Source organism: Carettochelys insculpta, chromosome 11, assembly GCF_033958435.1.
Source record: "Carettochelys insculpta isolate YL-2023 chromosome 11, ASM3395843v1, whole genome shotgun sequence".
NCBI classification, from domain to species: Eukaryota; Metazoa; Chordata; order Testudines; family Carettochelyidae; genus Carettochelys; species Carettochelys insculpta.
Window position 1 is genome coordinate 44,631,572 of NC_134147.1, and position 25,523 is coordinate 44,657,094.

The window sequence follows — 25,523 nt, forward strand, 5'->3', positions numbered from 1 at the left end:
GAATTGGGTTATTGCCAGGAGTGACACATTATGGTTTGGTATCTGAGTGCTGCTGATTGACAGAAATCACTCAGATTGTTTCTTTTTCAAAATGAAACTCACCATCAGCTGTTTCTTTACAATTTGCAGGAAGATTTGCCTTCACTGTAAGTGCCCGCAAGAAGAGCACTTTGTAACTGTTATGCCCCTGGAGATGGAGAAAACTGTGACCAAGCTCATGTTTGACTTTCAGAGGAATTCCACATCTGATGATGATTCGGGTTGTGCCTTGGAAGAGTATGCATGGGTGCCTCCAGGCCTGAAACCAGAACAGGTAAAACCTTTAGTTTAAAATGACCTTTTAAACTTTATTTTAGAAACAATTAGCGTGATTTCCAGAGTGGGAGAGTATGGGTTTGAGTATGAGGATATGTTTATTGCATTATGTTATTCAGCCACTAGATGTCTCTGTGTACTCTGTAGTGTTTCATATACAGTACTGTCTGTTCTGGGTAAACAAGTGAGACAAAACTGAGACTTGTGCTGGGTGGAAGCCTGCCCTTTTCTTTTAATTTAATTTTTAGTTCACGGTAGTTGTTTTTTCCCAGTGCCTCCTCTCTAAGAAGAAATGAATCTATGTATCATGACAGATAAGTGACCAAGGTAATTTTGTGACTTCCTGCTCTAAAAGCAATGGAACAAGCGAGTACTTCTAAGAAGCTGAACACATGCTGCTATTTTCTGCAAGAGAGTTGGGTTTCTCATACATACTGTCTATAACTCACTGGATAAAGTCACTCAAATGACTAAAATTAAGGTTGCATATTTCTAGATAGGAAAATAAAAAGATGACTTTAGCTCAGCATGTTGTCAGTGTAAAAGGTGAATTTTTTGCTTACTTGCCATTTACTTGATTTGTGTAGCATTATGCTGAGCTTTTACATTTTAGACTTAAAGCTTAAATTCCAGAGGAGAATGTGAAATGAGGTTAGCCTTGATAATTACTATGGTGATCGTTTTTAAATTGTGTAAAGAGGCTGAAATAGGAGGGTAGTCTATAGTCGCAGACTGACATTAACTGTCTTTAAATATTCTGTTTTCCCTAGCTTTATTATGAAAGTCTTAGGCATTTCTTGAAATATTTTGGCACCAACCACGGGCTGCAGATATTATCTGTTGGACTGGAGAAAATCCACTTGCATTTTTCTTTCTTGTCTCGGCGAGCATTACAGCAACGCTCAATCCTGCTTTAAATTGCGAGGCACCTTCCATTTCAACCGTTTGCATCGAGATGGGCTAGTTCAGACTCAGCATCACTTTCCTTCAGCTTTCACAAGTTGAAGATTTCCTTTGTGCCCTCCCAGAGATGGAGGACATAAGTTTTGAGTCAAAGAACCCAAATACCAATATAGTGGTGGCGCATACTCCAAAAGGACGTTGATGTTAGTCCCTCGCGTGGTTGCTTGTTTTATTTCCAAGAGACATTTGGCTGCAGACACATCTTGAGAAATAGTGCATGGGCTTGGAGCAGTGGTTTAGGATCTTGTAAAGAGAATAATAATGCTGCTGGGGATGTTGAAAGGCTGAAGTACAGGCTGAACCTCTCTAGTCCAGCACTCTCTAGTCCGGTCCAATATGATATTAGTTAGCCTCATGTCTGCTTATCATGGGTGTGGCCCAAGTTTCCCACAGTCCCATACAATTTGTTTACAGCTGTCAGTCCTGGCTCTCGGCATTCTGTGCTGTTATTTAGCTCTAATTTACCTCTAAATGCCTTCTAAGAGCCCAGTAAGCAGTGGAGGCATTGGTAATGCTGGTAGACAATATTGACCTCCCATGGTTCATCAAATTCTCTGGTTCAGCACTGGTCGGGTCCTGAGGATGCCAGACTAGAGAGGTTCAACCTGTCCCACCCAGGTTAATCCATTTTAATCTATCAGCTTCTAGTTTGTGCTGATCTCTGAGGTTACTTTGCTCCTTGGCATGAAAGTTAACTTTCTAGTTATGGTTCTTGGACTGCCTTGTTTGCTCTTCAGACTAACAGATGTGCAGCTCTAGGTCTGGCTCTAATCACCACGGAGATGAAAAAGGACAGTGAACAAACAAAGTCTAGTGCTGTGAATCTTACACTTTGCTGCTCTGTTGCTAAGATGGATGCTTAAATACTTTCTGCTGAGCTGAGCCAGGAACCATTTTGGGACTGTGCATTCTGATCTTGTCTGAATTCATTTCTGGAAATATGGATTAAGTCTCTTGAAATATGGATTTGCAAGAGGTGAATATTGCCATGTTTTTGTTACTTTTCTAAAGAATTTCTCTGATGTGAACTAGTTTGCTGGTGGAGGAAATTTTTTCTTTAGTTTTCAGCTCTACTAAAATATGTTCTAAAAACAAGTCTGGGTAGATTAGAAAATAATCCCCTGGAAGACTATGGCTTTCTTAATATGTTTGGAGAGTAGGGGTTCCATCTCCGTAATGCACAATGATTTAACAATGGCTTTTGAAGGCCATCAGAGGAGATGACCAACAGTCATCATGCACCAAGATTTCTAAGATTTATGCTTTCTTTTTCTGTTCAGGGTATCTCTAAGGTCTACATGAAAACAAGTATTTCCATATTCTTTTAGCATCAGAAGATGGAATTTTGAATGAATATCAGGACACACAAACACACACCATGTATGAAATTCCAAGGGTACAGTAGTGGGTTTTGACAACTTTTGTGTGTTGTTACAGAATTCTGATGTTCCCAAAAGTCTATAGCTAGATGTTTGTTAAGTCTAGCTAAAGGAGAGTTAGTTGAGTCAGAAAAAGAATGGCTTGAGTTCTTGCCGACTTCAAACACGATCAACTGGAAAATGACGATTGGTGACCCTGTAAAAGTCAGGTTGGTACCTTGACACACGTCATTTGGCAGTAGTACAATTTTGCAGGTCAAAATTTTATAAATAGTGGTACAGTAAAACCTCAAGTTATGCGGGGGTTACATTCCTGCAACTGCCGCATAACTCATTTTCACACAAGTCAGGATGGGGAGTCAAGAACCAGGCTGACTCTTGGTTCCCAGCTCCCCGCTGCTTGTGGGACCACGAAACTGACCAGCCCCTCCCAGGGCTGGTCAGTTTCCTGGCTGCTTCTCCCTGCCTTCCCCCAGCCACACAGCTGTCAGCCTGACAGCAGCGTTGCTGGGGAAAGACAGGGAGAAGAGGTTCTTAACTGACAGCCGCAAACAGCCATGCCACTGGGGGGTGGCAGGGGTAAGGCTTTTAGCCTGCCTAGTTGCCCGCAGCTGCAGAAAAGCTTCGAGTTGTGCTTAACTCACAATACAGCAAGTTATGCGCAATTTGAAGTTGCGTATTTCGAGGGTTTACTGTATAGAGATTGTGTTGATCACTGGCTGGAAATCTTATTAGCTCAGCAATGATGTTCAGTGCATGAGGCTACAAAGTCTTGTACAAAATGGTTATTATTTGGCCTCAGTTATGGAAAGAGACTGATCTCAGAAGACAGAAAAGTTGTTATTTCCCAAGAAAGACTGGAATATTGGAATGGAAGAAACTGCTTCATGGACCTAGTCCAAAGTCATTTGACTGCAGTGGCCTCTATGAGCATCTGATTTATAAGATTATCTGAAAGTGTATGGTTCTTGGAAAGGAATTTCTTTCTTAGATGAACGAAAACACAGATATACCCATGAGGGATGTGTTTGGGATTGTTAGGACGAATCGTTATAGGGAAGGCCTAGCAATCCAAGACTGGTTTTGAGGGATATTTGTTACTCATCCATAGTTCATTACCCTTACATGTGTTTTGCATCTCAGTATTAAAAAATCAGTAGAGACGACCAAAAAAAAAATCGACCAAATAAATATGAATCACAGACCAGAGCTCTCTGCTGACTCAGGAAACCGGGGAGACAGTGTCCGAAGCCAAAGTCTCAGCTGGAGCTGGTGCTCTGCTCACTAACTCTTCACGTGGCTTCCTGTATTCAGATTAAGGCCATACATTTAAAACCATAAACTTTAGCAGTGTATTTTCTGTATTGTTGGACACCGTGTGCGGCAGGGAGGGAAGGCTGGAGTTCTCAGGGGCTGTTGTTTATTAACTAGAGACATTTAGAAGAAGGTTTAATGTCCCACCTTCATTTCTGACTAGGAGGGAATTTTGTGGGTTTATAACGTGTGATGGGCGCGCTCATTTGCTCTGCCAATGGCTTTGGAAATTGAAAGCATTGTCAATGATATTTCTAGTTTTTCAGAAATGTAGAGACTGAGTGACAGATATTTAAAATCCCCAGCAAAGCTTGGCACAGGTTTCATGATGGTGGCTGTGCTGTGCCTCCGTAACAGCAGATAAGGGATTGTGATGAGCATGTTCTCTAAATTAAGAAAATTATAGTAGTTAATGGTCCACTTTCAGCTGCCCCATAACATCCAAAGGGTTTCCGCTCATTCCCAATGGGTGGGACTCAGTCCACCTCTATATAGCAAAAGAATTTAATCCCCTCTTGCTGCCAGCACAGTTGCTCAGGACAAGTCCCTTAGAAGTTATAAAAATACTATCTAAGGTAATATTAATAGTTTTAAGGGTCATGAGACCCATTTCTTCTACAACATACACTGGAATCTATAACCTGGAGCTTTGCAACATCGTCTGAAATGGGCTGCTGTCACAGAGAATCTATTCAATAGTTAATACATTCAGTAGCTTCTGTTCTCTCTTTGGCTAGACATATCGGAAGGAAGCTTAGTTTACAATACCCTCAAGCTACAGCAGTAGCTAGGCTAGCTTTTAAACAGTACTGCAAAGAACAGCCAAGGGTCTCCTATAGCTTTACTCAGATTTACAGCCTTACACACTAAATAAAAGTTCTCGACTGTTGCATTTATGCATACAAGAGATAGCAAATATATATTTTTAAATATATTTTTCATTTGCGGCTTTACTTGGCTACCTGTATGTCGCTCGGATAGTGCGGAAGGATCAGCTCACATCCCTTAGCCCTATGGTGTCCAACCAGTTCTGAAGCAGCAAACTTATTGTTTAAGCCAACTTGCCACTCTCAACCGGCCACATAGCTGCATGTGGCCAGTGACTAGCATGTTGGACATTGTGGCCCTAGCTGAAGATTGCACAAGTGTTGTGAGTTGGCAACAGAGGAAAGGCCAGTGTAGCTAGCTCCTAGATCATCCTGGCTACCGTCTCGGATCCAGCGGATGTGGTGGTGGCAGCAGACAACGGCAGTGGCTAGGACATGCAGTGTTCTGACTGATGTTCCCTTGGGGCCCTTTGCCAGCTGGCACAGGTTAGAGCAGCCTCCCGCTGCTCTAGATTCATAGATTTATTTTACTTGGAATAAATTTTGTTTTCTCTACAGATTCTTCCTCTAGCCTGCTGTGGGGCTATGCTGGGAATCAGGGAGCAGCAAAACCTGCTCCTTGTGCCGGCCTCTCTCCGCTTCACTGAATGTAAAACACAGTGAAGCAGAGAATCCAACCCCTTGGTCAGTGGGCTCAATTTGGTCAACTCTGGCTGATGGAAATTACTGGAGCAGCTTGATTCTTGTGGGAGTTGACTTCCCTAACTTGTCCTATCCCACAGTTAGTTAGCTTGTTTGTACAAACCGCTGCACCAGAAACCAGATGCGGATACTTCTCGATTTCTTCTCCTTTCCTTTAAACTTAATCTGAGGCGGTTTACATGTTTTGCAACTGGGAATGTGTGTGTACTGGACAGCAATATCCAGGGCAGGGAAATTAAAGTGGACAAATCCCACAGTGTGCTGTCTAAAATCGTTCTGAAGCTTAATCTCAGCTTGCCACCTATATATGTTACAGTGGGGTTTCAAGTGTTATATACAACTGCATGATAGAATTCTCGGTTGGCACTCTGGTGAATTTCTAGACCTGGTAATTACGGTGCATGTAGACGCCTAGGATTTAGAGCTGTTTGGCAGGGTCTTGATACAGAGAGTTGGTACATTGCAGCCTAAAACAACCGCTAGTCGTTTTTACATGTGAGCTTAAATTGTCATGTGCAAAGCTATATTTAAGCTTTGTAAAATAGTTTGGCCCCTCCTCACCTCCCTCCCAGGCTTTTACAAACTCTAAACACTAGTGTTTTTTTTTTCCCAGTTTCATTATTTTTCTTTAATGCCAATGAAGTCAGTTTGCTTAAAGAACATTTGCAGAGTTCATCTAGAACATGAGAAATGGAGTGTAGTTGTGAGCATAACAGCTTTGATGCTGACTAATCTAACTCAACTGTCCGTGCTGAGAAAAATGGAAGAAATAAAACCAAGAAAAAGTTAAGGGGTCACTGGTAACAACGGGGGGTTTTAACTTTAATTTTTAACCTGTTCTTGTCCCTTTCAAGATGATTAGAAAGACAACAGGAACAAGAGTGCTGGAGAATGATTGCCTAAGAAATGTGGCAGAATTCTGATTAGTCAAGAAGAGTTCTGAGCAATCCCGATAAAAAGAACCAGACCCTTAGCTAGCATAAATTGGCATACTGAGGCATCCCCTTTTGGGCCTATGCCTTGAGTAAATGTGGTGTGTTGATGAGGAAGGAATAACCTGTGATTTTAGAGGGGTTGAGAATCTGGCCCATGATCTACATCCAACGAATGCAGATCAGCCTGTGCTTTACCGTTAGACCTTCAGAATTTTAAAGCCCCCAGTTTCTAAGACCTATTGAGCTTGCCAGTAGACTTACAGCGCAATGAACTTCTCATCCTACCTAGCATTTTCATCTACGATACACCATACACGAGTACACCTGTCTTGTGCGGTGAGGCTTAAAATCAAAGACAGAATGATTTTCACCGCCGGAGGCATGGGATTATATGCACACCTTGGTGTTCTTCAATTATGCTATGGATTAATGTGGTTTCAAATACTAACAAACATACAAGGATTCTTTTAATATGGTTTCTTTCCTGCCAAAGAGATTAATTAATTCTTCCTGAGTGATCGCCGCTGGGCTCCATTTGCTAGTCAGATTGTTCGTGGTCGCACCCCAATCTTATGAGAGTTTTTATTTATTCTCTGTGTGTTTATCACTAAGTCTGTTCCCACGCTTGTCATCCAAATACAGCTCACCCCTCTCCAACATGCACACACACCATCTGAGCCAGAACCACGGTTCAACCCAGCATGAAATGTTTTGGGGGGAGATTAAGTGGAGAGATTCCAGAGGTGCACGCCAAACTTCAGTCTTCATGTGTTAAAATAGAAAAAAAAAAACATTGGACCTGCAAAAAGTTTTACCTTCCTAGTTTGGATTTAATTACAGTGCCCATCCTTAGCACTGGACAGAAAGTGGGTAAGGAGAGGGGATGGACTTTGTTTAAGCTATTGGATGTGGAACGCATGATCTGGGTTCAACACCTGACTGCTACAGAGTCCCTGTGTGGTCTAAATAACTCCTTTCTGTCTTGTCTGTTGAGCTCATAAGCCCCTCAGGGCAGGATCTCTCTCTTCCTATGTACACTGACCAGCACGGGGTCCTAGACCTCCACAAGGGGAATATGAATGTAACTGTAGCTTGATTACTACAAATAGTAAGTACTAGCCATCCGTCTGTGGGATCTGACGATTTCTGTATTCTTGCTTGAACTGGACAGTCCAGTCATTCTTATCTCCTTCTACACTAGAGTGTGTGTCAATGTAATATAAAGGTTATCTGTGTGAATATATTGTTTCATATCATGCTCACAGGAAAACATGACAGGCCAGATTTTTCAGAAGGATTCTAACCCTTCCTCTGAGGGTGCAGGTGCTGGCACTTCCAGGCACAGGAGTTACAGAATTCTGACACGTAAATAAAGGCACAAGCAAAATTCTGCAGTCATTATTTAAAAAATTTAGCCCGTTCTGAATTATATAAATATAAATGCTACCTCTAGCAAGGAAACAGTGTTCATTTCTTTGGACGTATGTCAGTTTTAAACACGCACTCTTAAAGGCCATAAACAATCTCGTAAAAATGCCAGTCTTCAGGGAGAAGTCAGAGTGGGACCAGAACCTGGATCCCTGAGTTTTCAGTCTCTGCCAGCTAAAGTTACAGTAACAGCTCTATTTATTCAAGCCAGTACAGACTTGTTTCAACTGTTTGCTGCGTTCATCTCACTTAAGCCAGTATGTGTTTTCAGGCTCTCCCCATAGAAGGTCACAAGATGAGGCACACGTGGATTTCACATATATATGCACACATACCAGCAGAAATAGCCCCACACTTCCGCGTAAACAGCTTTTCCTCCCAACATGATCAATTCACTTGCAGCAAGGGGTCAGTGAGCAGAGTTAAGGGCTCCCTGTGTTTGCAGAGGGGATAGTGGAATCAGCAGCTCTCTGATGCATAAACAGGTCTTGCAGCAATGGTAACTTTCTCAAGAGTCCCTCCCGGCTCAGTGACAGGTGAGAGGTAACTCGTCATTCTGCTGTCACTGGTGGAGGCCAATGCCTCCTGCTCCCTGACTGACTGCTGTGGATTTTGCACAGAGCCATGGGCTGCATATATGTCTGTGCCTCCCAGTAACTCCTGAGTGAGCAATATACTGCCAGAACAACAGATGCAGAACCTGCAGACATAATATCTCCACTGGTACAGTGATTAGTATCCCCACAACAGACCCTTCAAGATCCCTAGGTCCTAAATATGCCTATCACAGCCAGTGTTCCCTCTAATTTTTCCATCCATGGGTAGAATAAATTTTATTATGTGCATCAGGGCATATATGGATGTGCACCACCCACAAACACACACGCTGCTGGCTGGGGGCAGCGGTGAGGCACTCTGCTAATCACTGGGCTGCCCCTGAATCTCTCCTGGTTGGCTGCCCAAGTGCCTCGCTTCCAGAGAACACTGATCACAACCTGTGGGGTACCTCGGTACACTAAATGCCCCAGCCACGACTGTCTGGGTGAAACCAGGCAATCACTGTGCTCCCAAATGAACTCACACAGAAAGAAGATAAAAGACACAAACACCCTCTCATCCACAAGCGAACCCTTTCCCCAAGGTGACCCCTCCGTTCCTGATCACTGAGTCCTGGTCCTCAAGGGAAAGCTGCACCGCACCTTCAAAAGACAAGCCTGGGAGCTGTTTAAAACCCATAGGAAGTGTTTTTATCAACCAAACCCAGATATTTAAGCTGCCTGCACTAATAAGCTTGGTGCTTTGGCAACGCACATCACCTGCTAAGAAAGGCATTAGGGTCAGGCTTGGAAATACAGGTTGAACTTCTGGTCCAGCACTCTCTGGTCCAACATGATTTTAGCTAACCAAATACAAGAGAGGGGTAGCTCAGTGGTTTGTGCATTGGCCTGCTAAACCCAGGGTTGTAAATTCAATCCTTGAAGGGGGCATTTAGGGATCAGAGGCAAATAGATTAACATCTGTCAGGGAGGGTACTAGGTCCTCCTGTCAGTACAAGGGACTGGATTTGATGACCTCTGAAGTTCCCTTCCAGCCCTGTGAGATAGGCATAGCTCCATATCAATAAGAGGTCCCCTTATGATTGATGTGGCCAGCTTTCCTGTGGTCCCATAAAGTTTGTTTCCAGTCCTGGCTCTCAGTGTTCTGTGCTGCTGTTTAGCTGTAATGTTCCCCAAATGTCTTCTAAGAGCCCAGGAAGCAGTAGAAGTGTTAGTAATGTTGCTAGACCGGGGGTCAGCAACCCTCAGTACAGGTACCAAGAGTGGCATGCAAGCCAATTTTCATCATCCCAAGAGACCGGAGTTCAGCCCCATTTCTCCCCCATGTAGCTGGGAGCTTGCCGGTGGATTAACAGAAGATCAGCTAATGCTACCGGGCACCACCTAAAACAGTAAAGCTCTGCATCTTAACTTTTTTATTACTGAAGCTGTTGTAAGTCGGACTATTAGTGACTTTAGAAAGTATCACCGGCACTTGGGCCATACATAGAGGGCAAAAGGGCAAATTTCAGCACTCCGCCTCAGACAGGTTGCTGACGCCCATGCAAGACCATATTGACCTACAGAGTTTCAGCACCGGTGTGGTGCCAAGGAAGCTGGATTAGAGGGGTTCAACCTGTACCAACTATGTAACACACTGGCCATGGCTTCACATCTCCTTTAGTTGTGCTGTCCGGACACTAGAACATTGTTACCGTCTCACAGCTCAATAACTTCTCCTGTAGCCCAAGAGACGGAGATCTGTAGTTTTGGTATTGAAGACTCTGATATTACAGTAATAAAGACCACGCAGTAATCTAGATAGAAAACAGATTGGGAGATCAGTATCACTGTGCTACGTTTTAAGAGCAATAAAGCTTTTAAATATTAAAAAGTTATTTATGTTTGTAATTGTGTTTTGAGTGGTTGTTGCTACAGTGATCCCAATTAAACTGAAGCAGAGAAATAGTCTGAACTGTGAAAAAGGCTTTATTTTGGCAGTTTGAGTCATCAGCTCACAGAACGCCATTTTAATGAAAAACAAGAGGGTTTCATTGGTGTGTGGCTGTAGAAACATGAGTGTGATTATTTTTTTTAGAAGTTGATTGAATTTATATTTCCAAACATGCAGTCTCAAATTGTCACATAGCATCCAGAGTGTGTCATAGGAGGATAATGGGTGAGTTCTACTTTGCTGCAACAGCTGAAGGCAAAAGAGATTGTTGATGCTATTCACAATCTCTTGCACATGGAATGTCTTTGTCAAATGATAGCTTGAGTCCCTGAAGTCTGTGCAACCTTTTCCTTCTGAAAGAGGCTCTTCATACTTAGTCACTTGAAGAAAATAGATTAACCATAGGAATGTGAAGTTATCATTTATTCAGAATTTGAAGGTTAAACTCCTAAACTGAGGAATTAAACTGAAAACACCCCCCTCCCCTGTGGATTTGGCTCAACTTTAAAGAATTCTTTTCCTAGCTTTATTTTACAAGGGCTTTTTTCTCTTGAAGGAGCTGTTCATTTCCAAAATACTTATTAGTGGGTTTGATAATGTCATCTTTAGAATGTATATTGTTTGATCTGCTTTTTGAGATGGATGAGGGGAATATACGACTTGGAGACTGCAGGAAAGAATGATCAGTATAAAGATCAATATCTTTCATTTTGTCTTGTTTTCTTCTGCCTGCTTTGTGAATTTCAGAGTGTGGGTGTGTATGTGTGGGTGAGAGAGAGAGAGAGAGGCCTTCTTAAAAGCAAGACTAGACTTGTTGGAGGTACTTCTCTTGCCTTGGCAGTATTCTTGAGTCCTGACTGCCACAGCTTTCCTGTCAGGTTCCTGGTCTAGGTTGTATCTTGGGGTCTGTGATGTGGGTTAATTTTTATTAGGACTTGGTCCAAGATCTTTTAAATTCCTTCAGGGTCAATCTGATTCAAATCTGGCACAAGTCAGAGTTGAGAGCAGAACAGATGAATTCAGTGTGAAACACATAACAGTCCTTGCTAAGATACCTACAGACAAAGGAGGCTCTTACAAAGAGAAATAGCACAAAATTAAACGTTCATGCTGTATATGGCAAAAGTGCTGAATAATGTGGTAATTAAAAATAGTTAAGAGCAGTGTCCTCTTTAAGCTGAGCACTTGGGTGACTGCTCAGGAGAGATTCAGGTGCCACCCAGCTGATTGGCAGAGCACCCACAGCTGGCAGCGTGTGTTTCTCTTTGTTGGTGCATCTTTACATGCCTTGGTGCACGTAACAAAATTTATTCTGCCCACGGATGGAAAATATTAGAGGGAATCCTGCTTAACTCTGTGTGTGTGTGTGTGTATACACACACACACATACACATTGTTAACCAGGATTCCCTCTAATATTTTCCATCCATAAGCAGAATAAATATATATATTTGGGTTACATTACAAAACAACTGTGATGTAATCAAATTTTAGATGCCTTTCAGGAGTCCTCCCAAGCCTGCAGAAATCAAGGAAAGACCCAAAATGAAATGTTTTCTGTCATTTCCAACTCCTTTGCTTATTTTGTAGTTAAATGTAGCACAGCTTCTGAACAAAATATTGTTTTGAAATGAAAAGTCAGAATGTTTTGACTATGTTGAATTTTCCCCCATTTTTGTAGCCAAATTCAATCTGAATTCAGAAGCAGGTGGGTATCTCTCAGCTGCATTTTTCAGCGCGTTATGTTACACTCACACATATTGCCCAGCTCTATTCCATGATTCTCAGACTTCAGTCTCCCTCTCTGTTACACCGATATGGTCAGCAGAAAAAAGCTGTGTAGAACTGATACAACATCTGTTGTACACTGCCATGAATGCTCAGTGATTGTCCCCTGCTTGTGAAGAGAACTGAGTTGTGTGCCCACATCGTATCACTGAGGGGTGTGTTAAGGGAAGGATTCTTTCTCCACCAGACCAATCAGCTCTTCCACTATTGCTACTGCAGCCTACACTTCTGCGTGAATCAGGGTAGATGGGATTTGCATAGGAAAGAATCCAAGCCCCAATGCAACATCTTTGGTCAGGTTCCCTCCCTACCCTTGGACACAAGGGAAGCATTCTCCCCGTAACACTTAGCTCCAACCCTTCACTTAAGACGTCAGGCACTTTTACATACATGCGCAACGTCAAAAGCAGCTCCGAGCACATCAGGAAGCAGCATCTCCATTACCTTGCTATAGACGTCATAAGCAAATTAGATCTTTGTCTTTAAAAAAACGCAAACAGTAAAGAAAAGGAATTCAAGGGCTAGACTCTGGCTTTGTGCTTACACAAAGCAGCAGCTGTGCAACAGATTGCGAGTATCCTGGTTTTTCCCAAGCCCAAAAAGAGGACAGTCCAGAGCGTGCCTGGTGTCCCAGGGCAGGATGCTGTCCATGTGCTTTGGTGTGGAATCTTCTCCATGTCCCAGTCTTCCCATGGCATCTAGGCTCTCTTTCCCCACTTCATCCAATTTCTGTTCCCGGCATCAGTTGTTAGTATGGGAGATGTGCAGGCAGGGCAGAACACAAGAGCTGACCGTGGTTAAGGATTCACTCCTGCTGTGCTGCCTCCTGAGAATCAAGCTAACTTTTTTTTCCCTATATAAACTTGATTGTTGTTCCCTTTCCCCAAATTTATCTCCATATCCCTAACCCATGAACTCCTTGGAGGAGGGAATGTCCCTTCTTGAATGTCTGTCAAGCAACCTAGCACATTGTGGCACTGACAGCATCAAACAGAAATAACAATCACTCTGTGTTTCCATTGTTAGAGCGCACTTATCTGGAGCCAGGATTTGGCCATTTGGTCAAAAATATAAGCAAATAGAACAGCCAGGAGAAATATGACTGTGCAAACTCCACACCATGCAGGCATTACCTCCCCAGGGAGAAAGGTCAGCACGTCGAAGGAACAGGCAACTGTCCTGGTGAGGACAGTCCCTCTGCTGGCTCTGCAGATTGTCAGAGACCATGTGTCAGGCTTGCCTGAGCTGATCTGAATCTGACAAAATGTTTCAGGTTGGTTTTAGGCAACGCTGCACAGGTCAGGGCCTGCTGGTTTTGTTTTATTTTGTTTTGTTTTCCAAATGAATTTGCCCATCCCTACAGAAATATTTTGCTAAATTTATGAGAGCCGTCTCCAGCGGGCCTCCTGAGATTAAATGGAAAACTTCCCAGAGGAAGTGCTAATGGCTGCATGCACAGATTTTTGTGTCTGATAGCAGGAAACAAACACCGAGGCTGCATCTGGACTGGAGCGATCTGTCGACAGATCTTTCAACAAAAACGTCTTTCAACAAAACTTCTATTGAGAGATCGCAGCCAGACTGCCAAGCGTATCGAAAGAGCAACCCACTCTGTCGACAGAGAGTGGCTGGACTGCCCAGCCATGCTCTTGACCAATGGCCAACCAGAAGCACAGCAGGTTGGGCTGCCTGGTGTCCTGGAAGCCCTTTGTCGACGGGGGCGGGGCGGAGCATCCAGACCAGTTTTCTGTCGACAGATCTCTATCAACAGAGGTGTTATGCCTTACGGGGAGCGGGATATGTCTGTTGACAAAAGTGGTGCATTCTATCGACAGAACACTTCGGGAATTTGTATGTTCCGTGGGTTTTGTCGACAAAATGCCAATGCATTAATGTTGACATAACTTGAGTACCGGATACTGGATTGCTGACCTACAGCTGATCTGTTGTTCCGTTAGTGTACGGTATAAAGTCTTATTGCTCATTACATTAGGGACCCGAACAACATAATGTAAATTGGCAGACAGTCAAGAAGAAATTATTTCTGGGCTCCTTCAACTTCAAGGGTACAGTGTGCATAAGACCTTCATTTGCAACAATTGGAGACAAGGTGATGCAGCAAAGAGACGTGATGGGAAATTCTGCAGAGAGAAATCAGGAGACTGCCATGATATGAAGGATAGTGTATCCCCACATTGAGATGAAAGGTACGGCAGTCAGGGCTCTCACTGGAATGTCTAAGTAACTTTACTACCCACTAGCTATGTGTCCATGGTGGCTACATGTCATGGCATTGTAAGGCTTAATCGGTTATTTGTAAAGTACTCTGCTATCCGTGGATGCTGGATGCTCTATAAATGCCAAGTGAGTACTATTTTCTTTAGTATCTTATTTATTATTTTTAAATCACAGAGTTATCTGGCTCTCTCAATTTCTTTTCAGTTTCCACAATAGGAGGTTGGTTGTCAGTCTGTTGTGTTATTGAAACTAATTATGTGCCATCTGTTTAGGTCATTGCATATAGCTCATGGGCTCTCAGGATCCAGCTGTTCATGCTGCATGTAAGAGACCCTTGCCATCAGCATAGCAAAAGTACGTACAGAGGCATGTAAAACACTCACCGTCGGCATGAAAGCAGTGATAGGAGGGTTGCAGATTAGGATGGCTTCAGATGAGGAATCCAAAATTCAGAACCACGGGATAGATTTTCAAAAGCACCTGAAGTACCTTGAAAGTTGTTTCAGATTAAGTGAGGGTGTGAATTTAAAGTGCAGGTTGGACCTTTCTGATCTGCCACCCTCAGGACCTGACCCGTCCTGAACAAGGGAATTTGCCAGACCAGCAGAGGTCAGTTCCAGCCTCTCCCTCACCCAGCTCTGCTCCTGCCCCCAGCTGCTGGTCCCCTGGCTACCTAGACCAGCTCTGCTTCTAGTCCTTAGTAGCAGAAATGCTGGCCCACTGCTGCCAGCCATGCTTGAGCTGATTGACCTGGCCGGACTCCCAGCCGCTGGCCCCACTCAGGTTTCTAGTCCCACATTCACCAGCTCCAGCTGAGCTGGCTGCTGAAAGTCCCACTTGGGCTGCCGGCCCTGCTTGCATCGGCCCTGGCTGGTCTCCCAGCCACAGACCCTCCTACCACCCAAGTCCCAGCTGCCGGGGCTCTCTGGTCTAGGAACATCTGTAGTCTTGCTGGACCAGAGAACCACATATTTAGAGGTTCAATCTGTACAGTAGCTGTTCTGGAATAATGCCTTGTGTGAACGAGCCCTCAGATGCACAAGCCTCATTGAAGGCCAGTCTCTTAGGTATGTGGTCAATAATATGCCATGACTTGGCCACCTGTCCTTTCATGCCTGGCTGCCTTTGTTTGGTATTCAGGGTGTGGATGTCCATAGATGTTTAGAGGCTAGAGGAATGTAGACTAATTTAAAGGGTGAACTGTCATCTTCAGACCTCTCCTCCCCTCAGAATATAAATTGCCCTCCACTGGCCATGTGTCCATGTTCCTCCATGTGTCCATGTTCCTCTCCCTTTGGGGAAAGTTCCCCCATGAGTAGCAGGGTGGGCAGCAGCCCTCAGAAAGCACCAGTGGGACAGCGAGTCCCAGGGTAAAATCCCCTCTCCTTAGTTCCTGTCCTTTGAAAGAACTTGTGAGCCAGAGCACCATAGCCCTCGTTGCCATGACGGTGGTGTGGCAGGGGGCAGGCGAGACGTGGTCTCTCAGGAAAGTCAAATGCAATTTCAGTTCCACAAAGGACCTGGTGGGAAGCCGCCATAGCTTTGGTGCCATTGGAGTGAAGCATGGCTAGATAGGCAGACAGCAGTGTCTTGCTCTAAATTAAATTTCCAAGTTACCACACGGTAGAGCTGCACTGCTGGAGATTAACTTCAAGGCAGCAAAGGCATGAGTGAGGCGCTGTGCGGAAATCTGCTCCGCTCTCACCAAGCACAGATTGAAGAGAGACGTCTGATCTGCTGCTGCCAGCCGGGCATCTAGCACAGGCCGGTCTCTTTGCCATTTCCAGTTCTGATGGTGGGCTCGTGCCCGCAGCCAAAGGGGAGCAATTCAGTATCCGTCGGACCTTCTGGGTGCTCTTCCCAAGCCTTCAAACATCACCTCAGCCACTACTGAGTTGTGCCTCACTCAGCAAACCCCAGCTTAGTCCTCACCCACGCCACGGTATCAGCCAGACCTCTGAGCTGCAGCTGTGCATGTACTTTGTATATACAGATACACAAAAGGATGAGCTGGAGTTGTGTGTGTACGTCTCTCTCTCACTCACACACACACACACGGGATCTCCTGGGAGGCGGATACGTTGCGCTACACAATGCTGCACTTTAAATAATTGTCTTAATTATATACTCAGAGTAAAAAGAAAAACAAGCCTTCCAACAGGTTCTATCTGCTGATTATTTTCACAAATTGTTACAGAAAAGACCTTGAGGGTGTCAGAGTAGGTGGAGGCTGAAGTACCCAGTAATGTGTTAGGTGCCAGGGAGTAGAACTGTTAACCTCTGTTGCAAAGGCAGGTGCTAACACATTCTCCTGGCCAAGGGAAACATGCTAACAGTGTGGACATTAACGGAGAAAACGGTAAACAACCGCCCCGGAGTTAGGTTAGACACGGGACTTCTGCTATATCCTGTTTATCTCTCTTTTTTAAAAACAAGACGAGTTGCTTTGTTTACGTATATAAAATAAAAACCGGATGGTTTGACTTGAAAGGCTTTTTTTTTTTCCATTTGAACGTTTCATTCTCAGTGGCCGCTTGGTCTCCAAATGCTCTGTTCTGTCCTTTGGAGAGAATGTGTCAGAGTCAGTCAAGGAAGTGTACTGCAGTGCCCTTTTTCAATGTTTAGGTTCACCAGTACTACAGCTGCCTCCCAGAAGACAAAGTGCCCTACGTGAACAGTCCAGGAGAGAAATTGCGCATTAAGCAGCTTTTGCACCAACTCCCACCACATGACAATGAGGTGAGTGGTTTAAAAATAATTTAAACATAGCAATAGATCATATTTGGTGGTGAGGGGAATGTACCTTTTAGATTTAGCATGGGTGTCGTGATTAGCCAATCCACTGAAGAGGACCCGGAGTACATTACGGCAGCTTTCAGACGGGGCTTTCTTGATTACATTTTTAAAAGAACCAGTCCACTTGCGATGGGCTGTTATCTGTCAGGCATGTCGTACTATGAAAACGGTATGACCAGGTGCCTTTCACTATCACATATTGCTGTAAGCCCCTTATCCAAAACGCCTGTAGATTTAATAGTCTCACATTTTAAACCAACCCCTATAGCATTTGATGGCAAGTACCCAATTCTCCATTACATTTGCTAGGATGGTTTAAAAAAAATCCATAGACAGGGAGCTCTTCTCTGCATATTTATAAATACATTTCTCTAGAACATGAATTTCTAGAGATCCTTACTCACTGAATCCCTTTTAAGCTGATAGAGACATGGCTCATTTAGTAGCTCTTGTTTTGTTTTTAAAGGTCAAATTTTAACTGTAATTTTAATTTTTTTGAATTGATCTTCCTTCTTTCTATGTTCAAAGGTGGAAACTGTTCTGGTTAAATCCGTGAGAGCTAGTTTTTAAAAGAACTCCAGAAGTCTGTCCAAAATCCTACTGGCTCACCTAAGGCTTGCAAATGTCTCTAAACAGGCAGAGATTTTTTGTTTTTTCTGAACAGCTAGAGGAGCTCTGATTTTACAGAAGTTGAACCTCAACTCTGAGTCAAGACTATTTACAGCAGCTTACTATATTTAGATATTAATTGAATCCTGTGTTACTTAGCTGAGGCAGCAAAAAAGGGCCCCATCTTTTTAATTCTTGTAAGTGTGGACATTGAACCTGAATATCTCATGAAGTTCTGTTGCATAAACAATGATCCTCACATTGCTCCTCGGCAAAAGGCATGTGCTTAACTTGTTTTATCTAGGTCATGTTTTAATGTTCTCATCTGTGCCTGGCAAGTTGCCATATTAATACAATGCAGTGTTCTCAGAAGCAAGGAGAATGCTGAACTCTGAGGACACAGTCAAATTCTTCAGGGCCCAATCCTGTAGGTCTTAAGCTTGGGCAGCTCCCGTGAGACCCTGCAGTGCCTGAGAGTAAATAAACACGAAATTTACTCGTACAAGTTAGAGGCCTGAACCTGGCATTTTTCTGCAAACAGGGAAGGCGTTCAGCATCCATTTCCAATGGAAGTTCTGTTAATTGAATGACTCTACTCTCTTGAGTAAGGTATGTGGGATTAGTCCTGTTACTGCTTGTAGCAGGAACATTTCTCCCCAAAAGATTCTTTCAGGATCTCATTAGTTTCAGATCAAATCCATAAGCAGGAAATTCTATCTGAGCAGTGGAAACATCTTGTTCTCGGAACTGTTGTTGAAATTACAACTTTGATTGTTTACATACTCCCCTCCCCCAGTCCTGTCACTTCCCCCGCCACGAAAAAAATTGGAATCTCTAATAAATCCTTAGTTGAAGCTGGATATACAGCATTCACCCAATAGCAAATAATTAGTACCAGATCATAAACTTATGAGGAGTAGGTATCAGAGGACAAACATTGCTGAGTCATTATAGTGCTGCTCTGCTATCTCAGGCATGAAAAGGCTGAAGGAAGAAAATGACTCTCCTGCTAATGGATTATAAAGTGCACTTGTGGTCCCAGACTTTCCAAACTTGGGCCAGATTCTCAGCGAGCCTAAATCAACATAGCTGAATTGCTTCCAGATCATGCCTGCCGAGTCTCACTTTGCTGTAATCGTCCGAGCTTTGGAAATCATAGTCACAGTAATACCAGGTGTGTTTGTGGTTCTGGGCAGCATAAAGCAAATTACCTCCACTTGCATTGCAGGTCCGCTATTGCAATTCATTGGATGAGGAAGAGAAGAGGGAACTCAAACTCTTCAGCAATCAAAGGAAAAGGGAGAATCTGGGGAGAGGCAATGTTCGACCATTTCCCGTCACCATGACGGGGGCCATTTGCGAACAGGTAAGTGCCCAACATGGGACACATCCTGACACTGCTGGTGGCTCTGTTTGAGTCACGCAGGGTTCTCTGTGGTATGGAAAGCACAGCCATACATTAACATCTATCTCTGTGTCAGATGCTGGGAAGTCTGACCCCAGTGCTTGCCTTGAGGGAATGCATGGCAGTGACACAGTCTCTCTGCCTCTTCTTCCTGTATCTCCTTTCAGGTGGCTGAATTTAACCCTTAGGTAACTGGCTAGCTCCCAAATGGGAGCAGTCTGGGGCTACGTCTACACTAGCCCAAATGAGGTGCTGAAATGCATATTCAGTGCCTCATTAGCATGTCTCCAGCTGTGGCTCTTCGAAATTGCTGCTTTTCGCTGCTGCGCTGCTCGTACAGACAGGGGTCCTTTTCCAAAGGACAGCTGATAGGAATAAGGGGATTTCGAAGGTGGCGGGGTCCTTTCGAAAAGGAACCCCATCTGGACAAGCCATGCAGCAGCGAAAAGTGGCAATTTCAAAGAGCACAGCCGGCGGCATGCTAATGAGGCGCTGAATACGCATTTCGAAGATTTGGGCTAGTGTAGACATGGCCCGGGTGTTTTTAGGGATTTATCAGCTCAAGTAGCAGGCAGTGGTGTGAACTTCATGCACAACTCAGTCCAGGCAGGTGAACCAATCTGTCCTGCCTACCTCAAAGCTGGAAATAGTCCTAATTCATTTCCAGCCTGTGCTTCTCATGGGAGCCACTTCTACAGCACTGGGTCTGGACCCCACCATGGGTTGAGCTCATACCCACCATGTCCAGGAAGGAACTGGCTGGAAGCGGACTGAGTAACAACAGGGAAGCAGCCCGCCATGGGCAGGAGCAGGGAGTTGAGGAATAAGCCCATAGGGGTGGCAGTGGGATAGGTTGGTCTGGGGGCACTTAGGGTATTTCTATACAGCAAAGTTATTTCAGAATAATGGTCGCTATTCCAAAATAACTTTGCAAACATCTACACAGCAAAACTGCTCTTCTGAAATAATGGGCATCTTCTTTCAAATTCTGCAAACCTCACTCTATGAGGAGTAACTTATTCCAGAAAAACACTGCTGTGTAGATATAGCACTGATGTGTAGACATAAAGTGCTTCCAGGGACTCTAATCCAAAGTAGGCTCTATTGTGTGTGGACATGCTATTTTGAAAACAAGTTTTGATTATTCTGGAGCTTCCCTGTAGTGTGGACGCATTATTCTGGAATAACAACTCCAGAATAAGCTATTCTGGAATAACTCTGTAGTGTAGACATACCCTGGGGTCGTGTCTATGGGAATAGACAAGTTATTTCTAAATAGTTTTCCAAAGAAGGGCCTCTTTTGAAATAACCAGCTGAGCATCTACACACAAAACTCATTCTTTTGAAATTAAATCAAAAGAACATGGCGCTCCTTTCAAAAGCACTCTTACAATCCCATTTCAGGATGAGCACCTTCTTTTGAAAGCTTCTTTCAAAAGAAAATCTGTGCAGGCCCTTTTTTTCTGAAAGAGCTGTCCTCATAGGGTCTTATTTTTCGATCCCTGGCCCGTTTTTTTGAAAGAACAGGGGGCTGTGTGGACGCTCTCTTTCAAAGGAGCAGATCTATCTTTTGATCCATTTTTTTGTGTGCGGACACATTTATTTTTCGATCCCTGTTCTGTTCTTTCAAAAGATCGCTGTAGTGTAGACGTAGCCTTAATGAGTAGCTTGCGGGAGGGAGGACTGTTGGAAGAGCAGGGGAGCCAGGAGTTGGAAGAAGGTTGAATGAGGCCCTATGGGAAGGTTTAGTGTTCAGTCAGGGAGCTGTGTGAGAAAAGGCAGCCTTGATACAGCTGAAGTCTTCAGAAGACTTTGCTTGTGTAGTGCAGTGATAAATGACCAGCTGGCCCATGTGGCTACTCCATTTGGCTCTTCCATAAAGTTCCGTGAGCAGTGGAAACTCAGCTGTGCCAGGAAGATTATTTCCTGTCCTCCCCCTCATCCTGTTGCCTAAGTCAGCTTACGACAGCACCAAAGAGTTGGGTGCAGTGGAAGGTAACAGTAAGTGCAGCCGCCTAGTGAACCAAAAGTCCTTACTGTTTGTGCTCTGGAGAAATTGTGCAAATGCTCCCTTTCACACCCCACGAGAGACAGCTGTAGCACACTAGGGACCTTTTGGCCTGCCCCAAATCACGGCCGAGGAGCATTGAGACAGTGACACCAAAGAGAAGTTTCATTTGATAGGGATGATCAAACGGGCGGCCAGCAAGCCAGGACAAACACACTCCTGCTTCCTCCCCTTGCCTAAGTCAGCTTGTGCAGTGACTGCCGGACAGCACTCCCAGAAGCAGCGTGCCCCTTTGGACTCGTGTAAAATGAACCCTCTTCCTCTCCGTTCTTGTCCTACCAGTGTGGTGGCCAAATCAATGGTGGCGACATCGCTGTGTTCGCATCCCGAGCAGGCCATGGCGTGTGCTGGCACCCGCCTTGCTTTATATGCTCTGTCTGTAACGAGCTGCTGGTTGATCTGATCTACTTTTATCAAGACGGCAAGATTTATTGTGGCCGACACCACGCTGAATGCTTGAAGCCTCGATGTGCTGCGTGTGACGAGGTAAGAACCAGCTGGGTTTGGTGGTGGGCAACGTTGTGTTAAGGAATGCAGGAGAGCTCTGGTTGCTGTGACTGCAGTGGGGCCAACATCCACCGCAGGCCCCAGGGCAAGATGGGCAGGGGCCCAGCTCCACGCCTCCTGGAGGGGCCAGGACAAGAGCGGAAGGGGCAGGGCCTAAGACAATCAGTGGCCCTCTCAGTGCCAGTCGGAGCAGCACTGCCACAGCATTTCTAAGGAGCCTGAAGCACCAGCCACTGCTGCTCATTCACCAGTTCAGCAGCTCTACTGTGGGAGATTCTCAAAATCTCACCTGTCCTCTAACTTGGCTGTCCACTGAACAGTCTGCCTCTGCCCCCTGCTAGGCCTTCCATAAACAGTATGGCAGTGGAGAGACCCTCCTGGGATCCGTGAATTTGGGGTGGCTGAAAACTGCGTATTTGCACTGACTGCCAGCAGTTTCCCCTGTTCTACCAGGCTGTGAGCTCAGCCAATACAGCAGAATATTTCCCGTGCGATTTTTACAGGATTTTTACACTTTCCATGCACTTTTATGGGACTGTCTCTTTTCATAACGCAAATGAGTGTGGAAATGTTCAGATCCTCACAGTGAGGTTAGAATTCTCTTTCCACAGTAATTTGCACCAGAAGCTTGATTGCAAGTGTCTAAGCTTATCCCGTCAGGGAGCGGCACCAATGGTTCCAGCGTGTCTGACAAGCGCAGCCACGGAACGCGACCTTGATTTTTGAGTGCAAAACTAACTTTGTGAAAAAACATGAATAATGTTAAATAATGAATAAATCTGAGACAGTTGCAATGTGTTCACAGACGTCCTGAGACCAGGAAAAATAGGCCTGATTCATAAAGTAAATGACGTGGTAGGAATTACATACTCAGCTCTGACGTGGGCTGTGATGGGTTATTTAAGATTTTTATGCTCAGACCCAAAACGCTAAACAGAAAAATGACATCAGGCTTGCTGAGTTCCAAGGATTTGGCAGAAGTCAGATCTTGCCTCTAGATATGTTCTGCTTTTAGAAAAACAATCACCCTACAGAGGTTTGCTGATATTGAGATACTCTCTGTATTCTGCAGCTAACAGGAAAACAAACTCTCGTTGCACTGTTCTGCAGTTGGTGGACAGAGGTGCAGCACCTTAAGGCAAAACAAAGAATTTTCTTAATTAAAGCATGATGCTTCCCTCCCATTGTGTGTAGCTACAGAGTCCCACTTCAATGCAGTGTACCTCTGATAGTCCACATATGCCTGCATATTAATGTGTAGAGACGTGATACAGCTGAAGTTCTGCACTAAGTGGCACAGAACACATACAAAGCCCAGATAAAATTTGGTGGTTTCAGTTTTTTACGGTCCATGAAGATTTTTTCTCTTGGTTTCAAGTTTGCACCCCAGGAGATTCGCACTGGGAAGTTTTCAGGCTAATCAACCCAGGGTCATGCTAATCTAGGTTCAGGTTTTCTCACCCGATCAGGAGCCGGGGAGAACTTTTTGAGAACTTTCCTGTAGCAACACACCAAACTGTGTGATTTCAATCCAGTCGTGGTTGGTGGTGCTTCCACTGTACGCAGATCTACCAGGAAAAAAAAACCGACTTCGGTCCTGGAGGAAAACAGGTTTTATATCTTATGATATGTTGTGTTTGTCTCTACAGTGTATTGAAATCGAACTTAATAGAGGAGATTAAAGGAATATGGGAGGCTAAACAAATATAATACACAAAAAGCCTTCCAGGCAGATTCTAGTTGTTTCTCAAGTGTCAATCTCAGCTCGGAGGTTGGTGAAGGAAATTGTTCTGGTTTTGAGCATTATGAAAACTGAATTGTGGAAAACCCTATGTATGATAAAAATTCTAAATCCCATCAGTGCAAATGTACAGTAAAAATCCCATTCTAGGTGCCTGTCAAGTATAAAGAACATTGACTTTTGTATCCAATTAGATTTGTGAGGTTACCAGTAAAAAAACCTCCTAACCATTGAAATTTTCCTCTTCCTTTTTTAGGGCGAGTAATTTTTTTCATGCACTTTATCCCTGCAAAGTCCTGTTACAAATTCTTGTACAAATATCCTATTCACTTCCCTTTCTAGACACCTTCTTCCATGAAGACATCCAACACTTATCAAAAATAATATGAAATAACTGTAGAACACAGCTTCCTGTGCACTTGCTCCATGGAATATCCTATGCAGCTCCTAACCCTCTGTCATGAAAGCAAAGTAGAACACTGAACAGGGAGTGCTGTTAGAAGTCGAGAAGCCTACATTCTGTTTGCAGCTCAGCTGTTCATTCACTGTCTGACCTCAAAAACAAAAACAGGGTCTGTCCCACAAAAGCTCATCACTGAGTAAATCATTTTGTTAGTCTTTAAAGTGCTACGTTTCTGCTGCTTTGTTTTGTTGGAGTACAGACTAACACAGCTATCTCTCTGTTACTATTCTGTATGACCTCAGATGGCTCGGTTAGGCCTTGTCTATGCTAGGCAGCTAAGTCGGTTGCAGATGCACAGTTCTAGCTACAGCAATTGCATAGCTAGAATTAACTAATCTGCACTCTATTTACCTGGACATCCTCACTGAGGAAGGTCAACGGGAGAGTTTCATCTGTCAACCTCCCTTACTCCCATGATATCAAGGAGTACAGGGGTGACAGACAACCCCTAACCGGTTCATTTCAGTGTCTCTAACAGACACGTGAAGTCAAACCCCAGAAGATCGAGCCTGAGCGGGTCAATCTTCTGGGTAATGTAGACATGGCCTTAACTACTCTGTGCTTCTGCTTCCCCCTCAGTAAAATCGGGAGAGGCTGATTCTTTCTCGTTTTTGTAGAACAATTGGCCATCTGTGGATAAAAAGCATTATAGGGGTGCTAAGATTGCTGGTGTTTCTGCTGCTGTCTTACACTTCATCCTTTTATAAATGGTTAATTGATGTTTTAATAAATGGGTAATTGGTTACTTATACAAAGTCCCACAGGTCAATATGTTGCTTATTGTGTTGACTTCACATCATCTACTGATGTGCTCAGAAGCATCTATAACAAATACTGCTCGTGTGTAAGATCTTCATTGCATATACTGATCATTCATTAATCCTTCATCTGCCATGTACAAATGAACCTCAATAGAAGATGTGACTGTGTTTACATTGTAATTAGTGCCATGATCCTAATTAGTACAATACGATTGTGGATAGAGGAGCTGAACTTTTTATTTTCCTGTGACATGCCTGCAGTATTGTTCTATGAACAGGATGGACAAAATGTGATCATTTTTCAAAGTGAAAAAAAATAATTTTTTTATTTAAATTGGATTTTCTAAAAATTAAATATGTTTATTTTAAAAAAATTAGACTCTTTAAAATTAAATTTGAAATTGACACATTAAAGCTTACATGTGTTATAATGTATTCAAATTAATTAAATTAAATGTACAAATTAATATTCAGCTGTACATATTTGTTGCCAAGTGTTGAAGAGAATCGAAGTGTTAAGCTGGTAGAAGTCACTGGCTAAGCACCAAGAACCTGAGCTTGTTGAAAAGCTAATTCAGCTTTTACCAGCAGTAACCTCTTCTGTGGTAGCAAAGAGAATATTTTTTCAGTTCAAGTTTATTTAACTAGTTCCGTTCAGTGACTGGTTCTTTCAAAATAATGAAGCCAATTGGGAGCTGAAAAAGTAGGAAACCCTGTTTTTCTCTCTCAATCTCTGGATACAGACTTGGTGTGAGAGGATGAGATCGACTCGTTCTAACATCTTGAAGGACATA

At 43.8% G+C, this 25,523-nt stretch overlaps 1 protein-coding gene across 4 annotated transcripts in view; it reads left to right on the top strand.

Moving 5' to 3' along the window:
• The window catches only part of PRICKLE2 (prickle planar cell polarity protein 2), a 107,929-nt gene that overhangs the window by 52,324 nt on the left and 30,082 nt on the right, over window positions 1-25,523 (top strand). For all 4 annotated transcript variants that reach the window (XM_075005703.1, XM_075005702.1, XM_075005705.1 and 1 more), the window contains 4 exons: window positions 130-313; window positions 17,005-17,118; window positions 19,013-19,150; window positions 21,540-21,743. In XM_075005703.1, coding sequence (XP_074861804.1) covers window positions 182-313; window positions 17,005-17,118; window positions 19,013-19,150; window positions 21,540-21,743 — 588 coding nt within the window. In that variant the 5' untranslated portion in view covers window positions 130-181. The remainder of the gene's footprint in view (window positions 1-129; window positions 314-17,004; window positions 17,119-19,012; window positions 19,151-21,539; window positions 21,744-25,523) is intronic.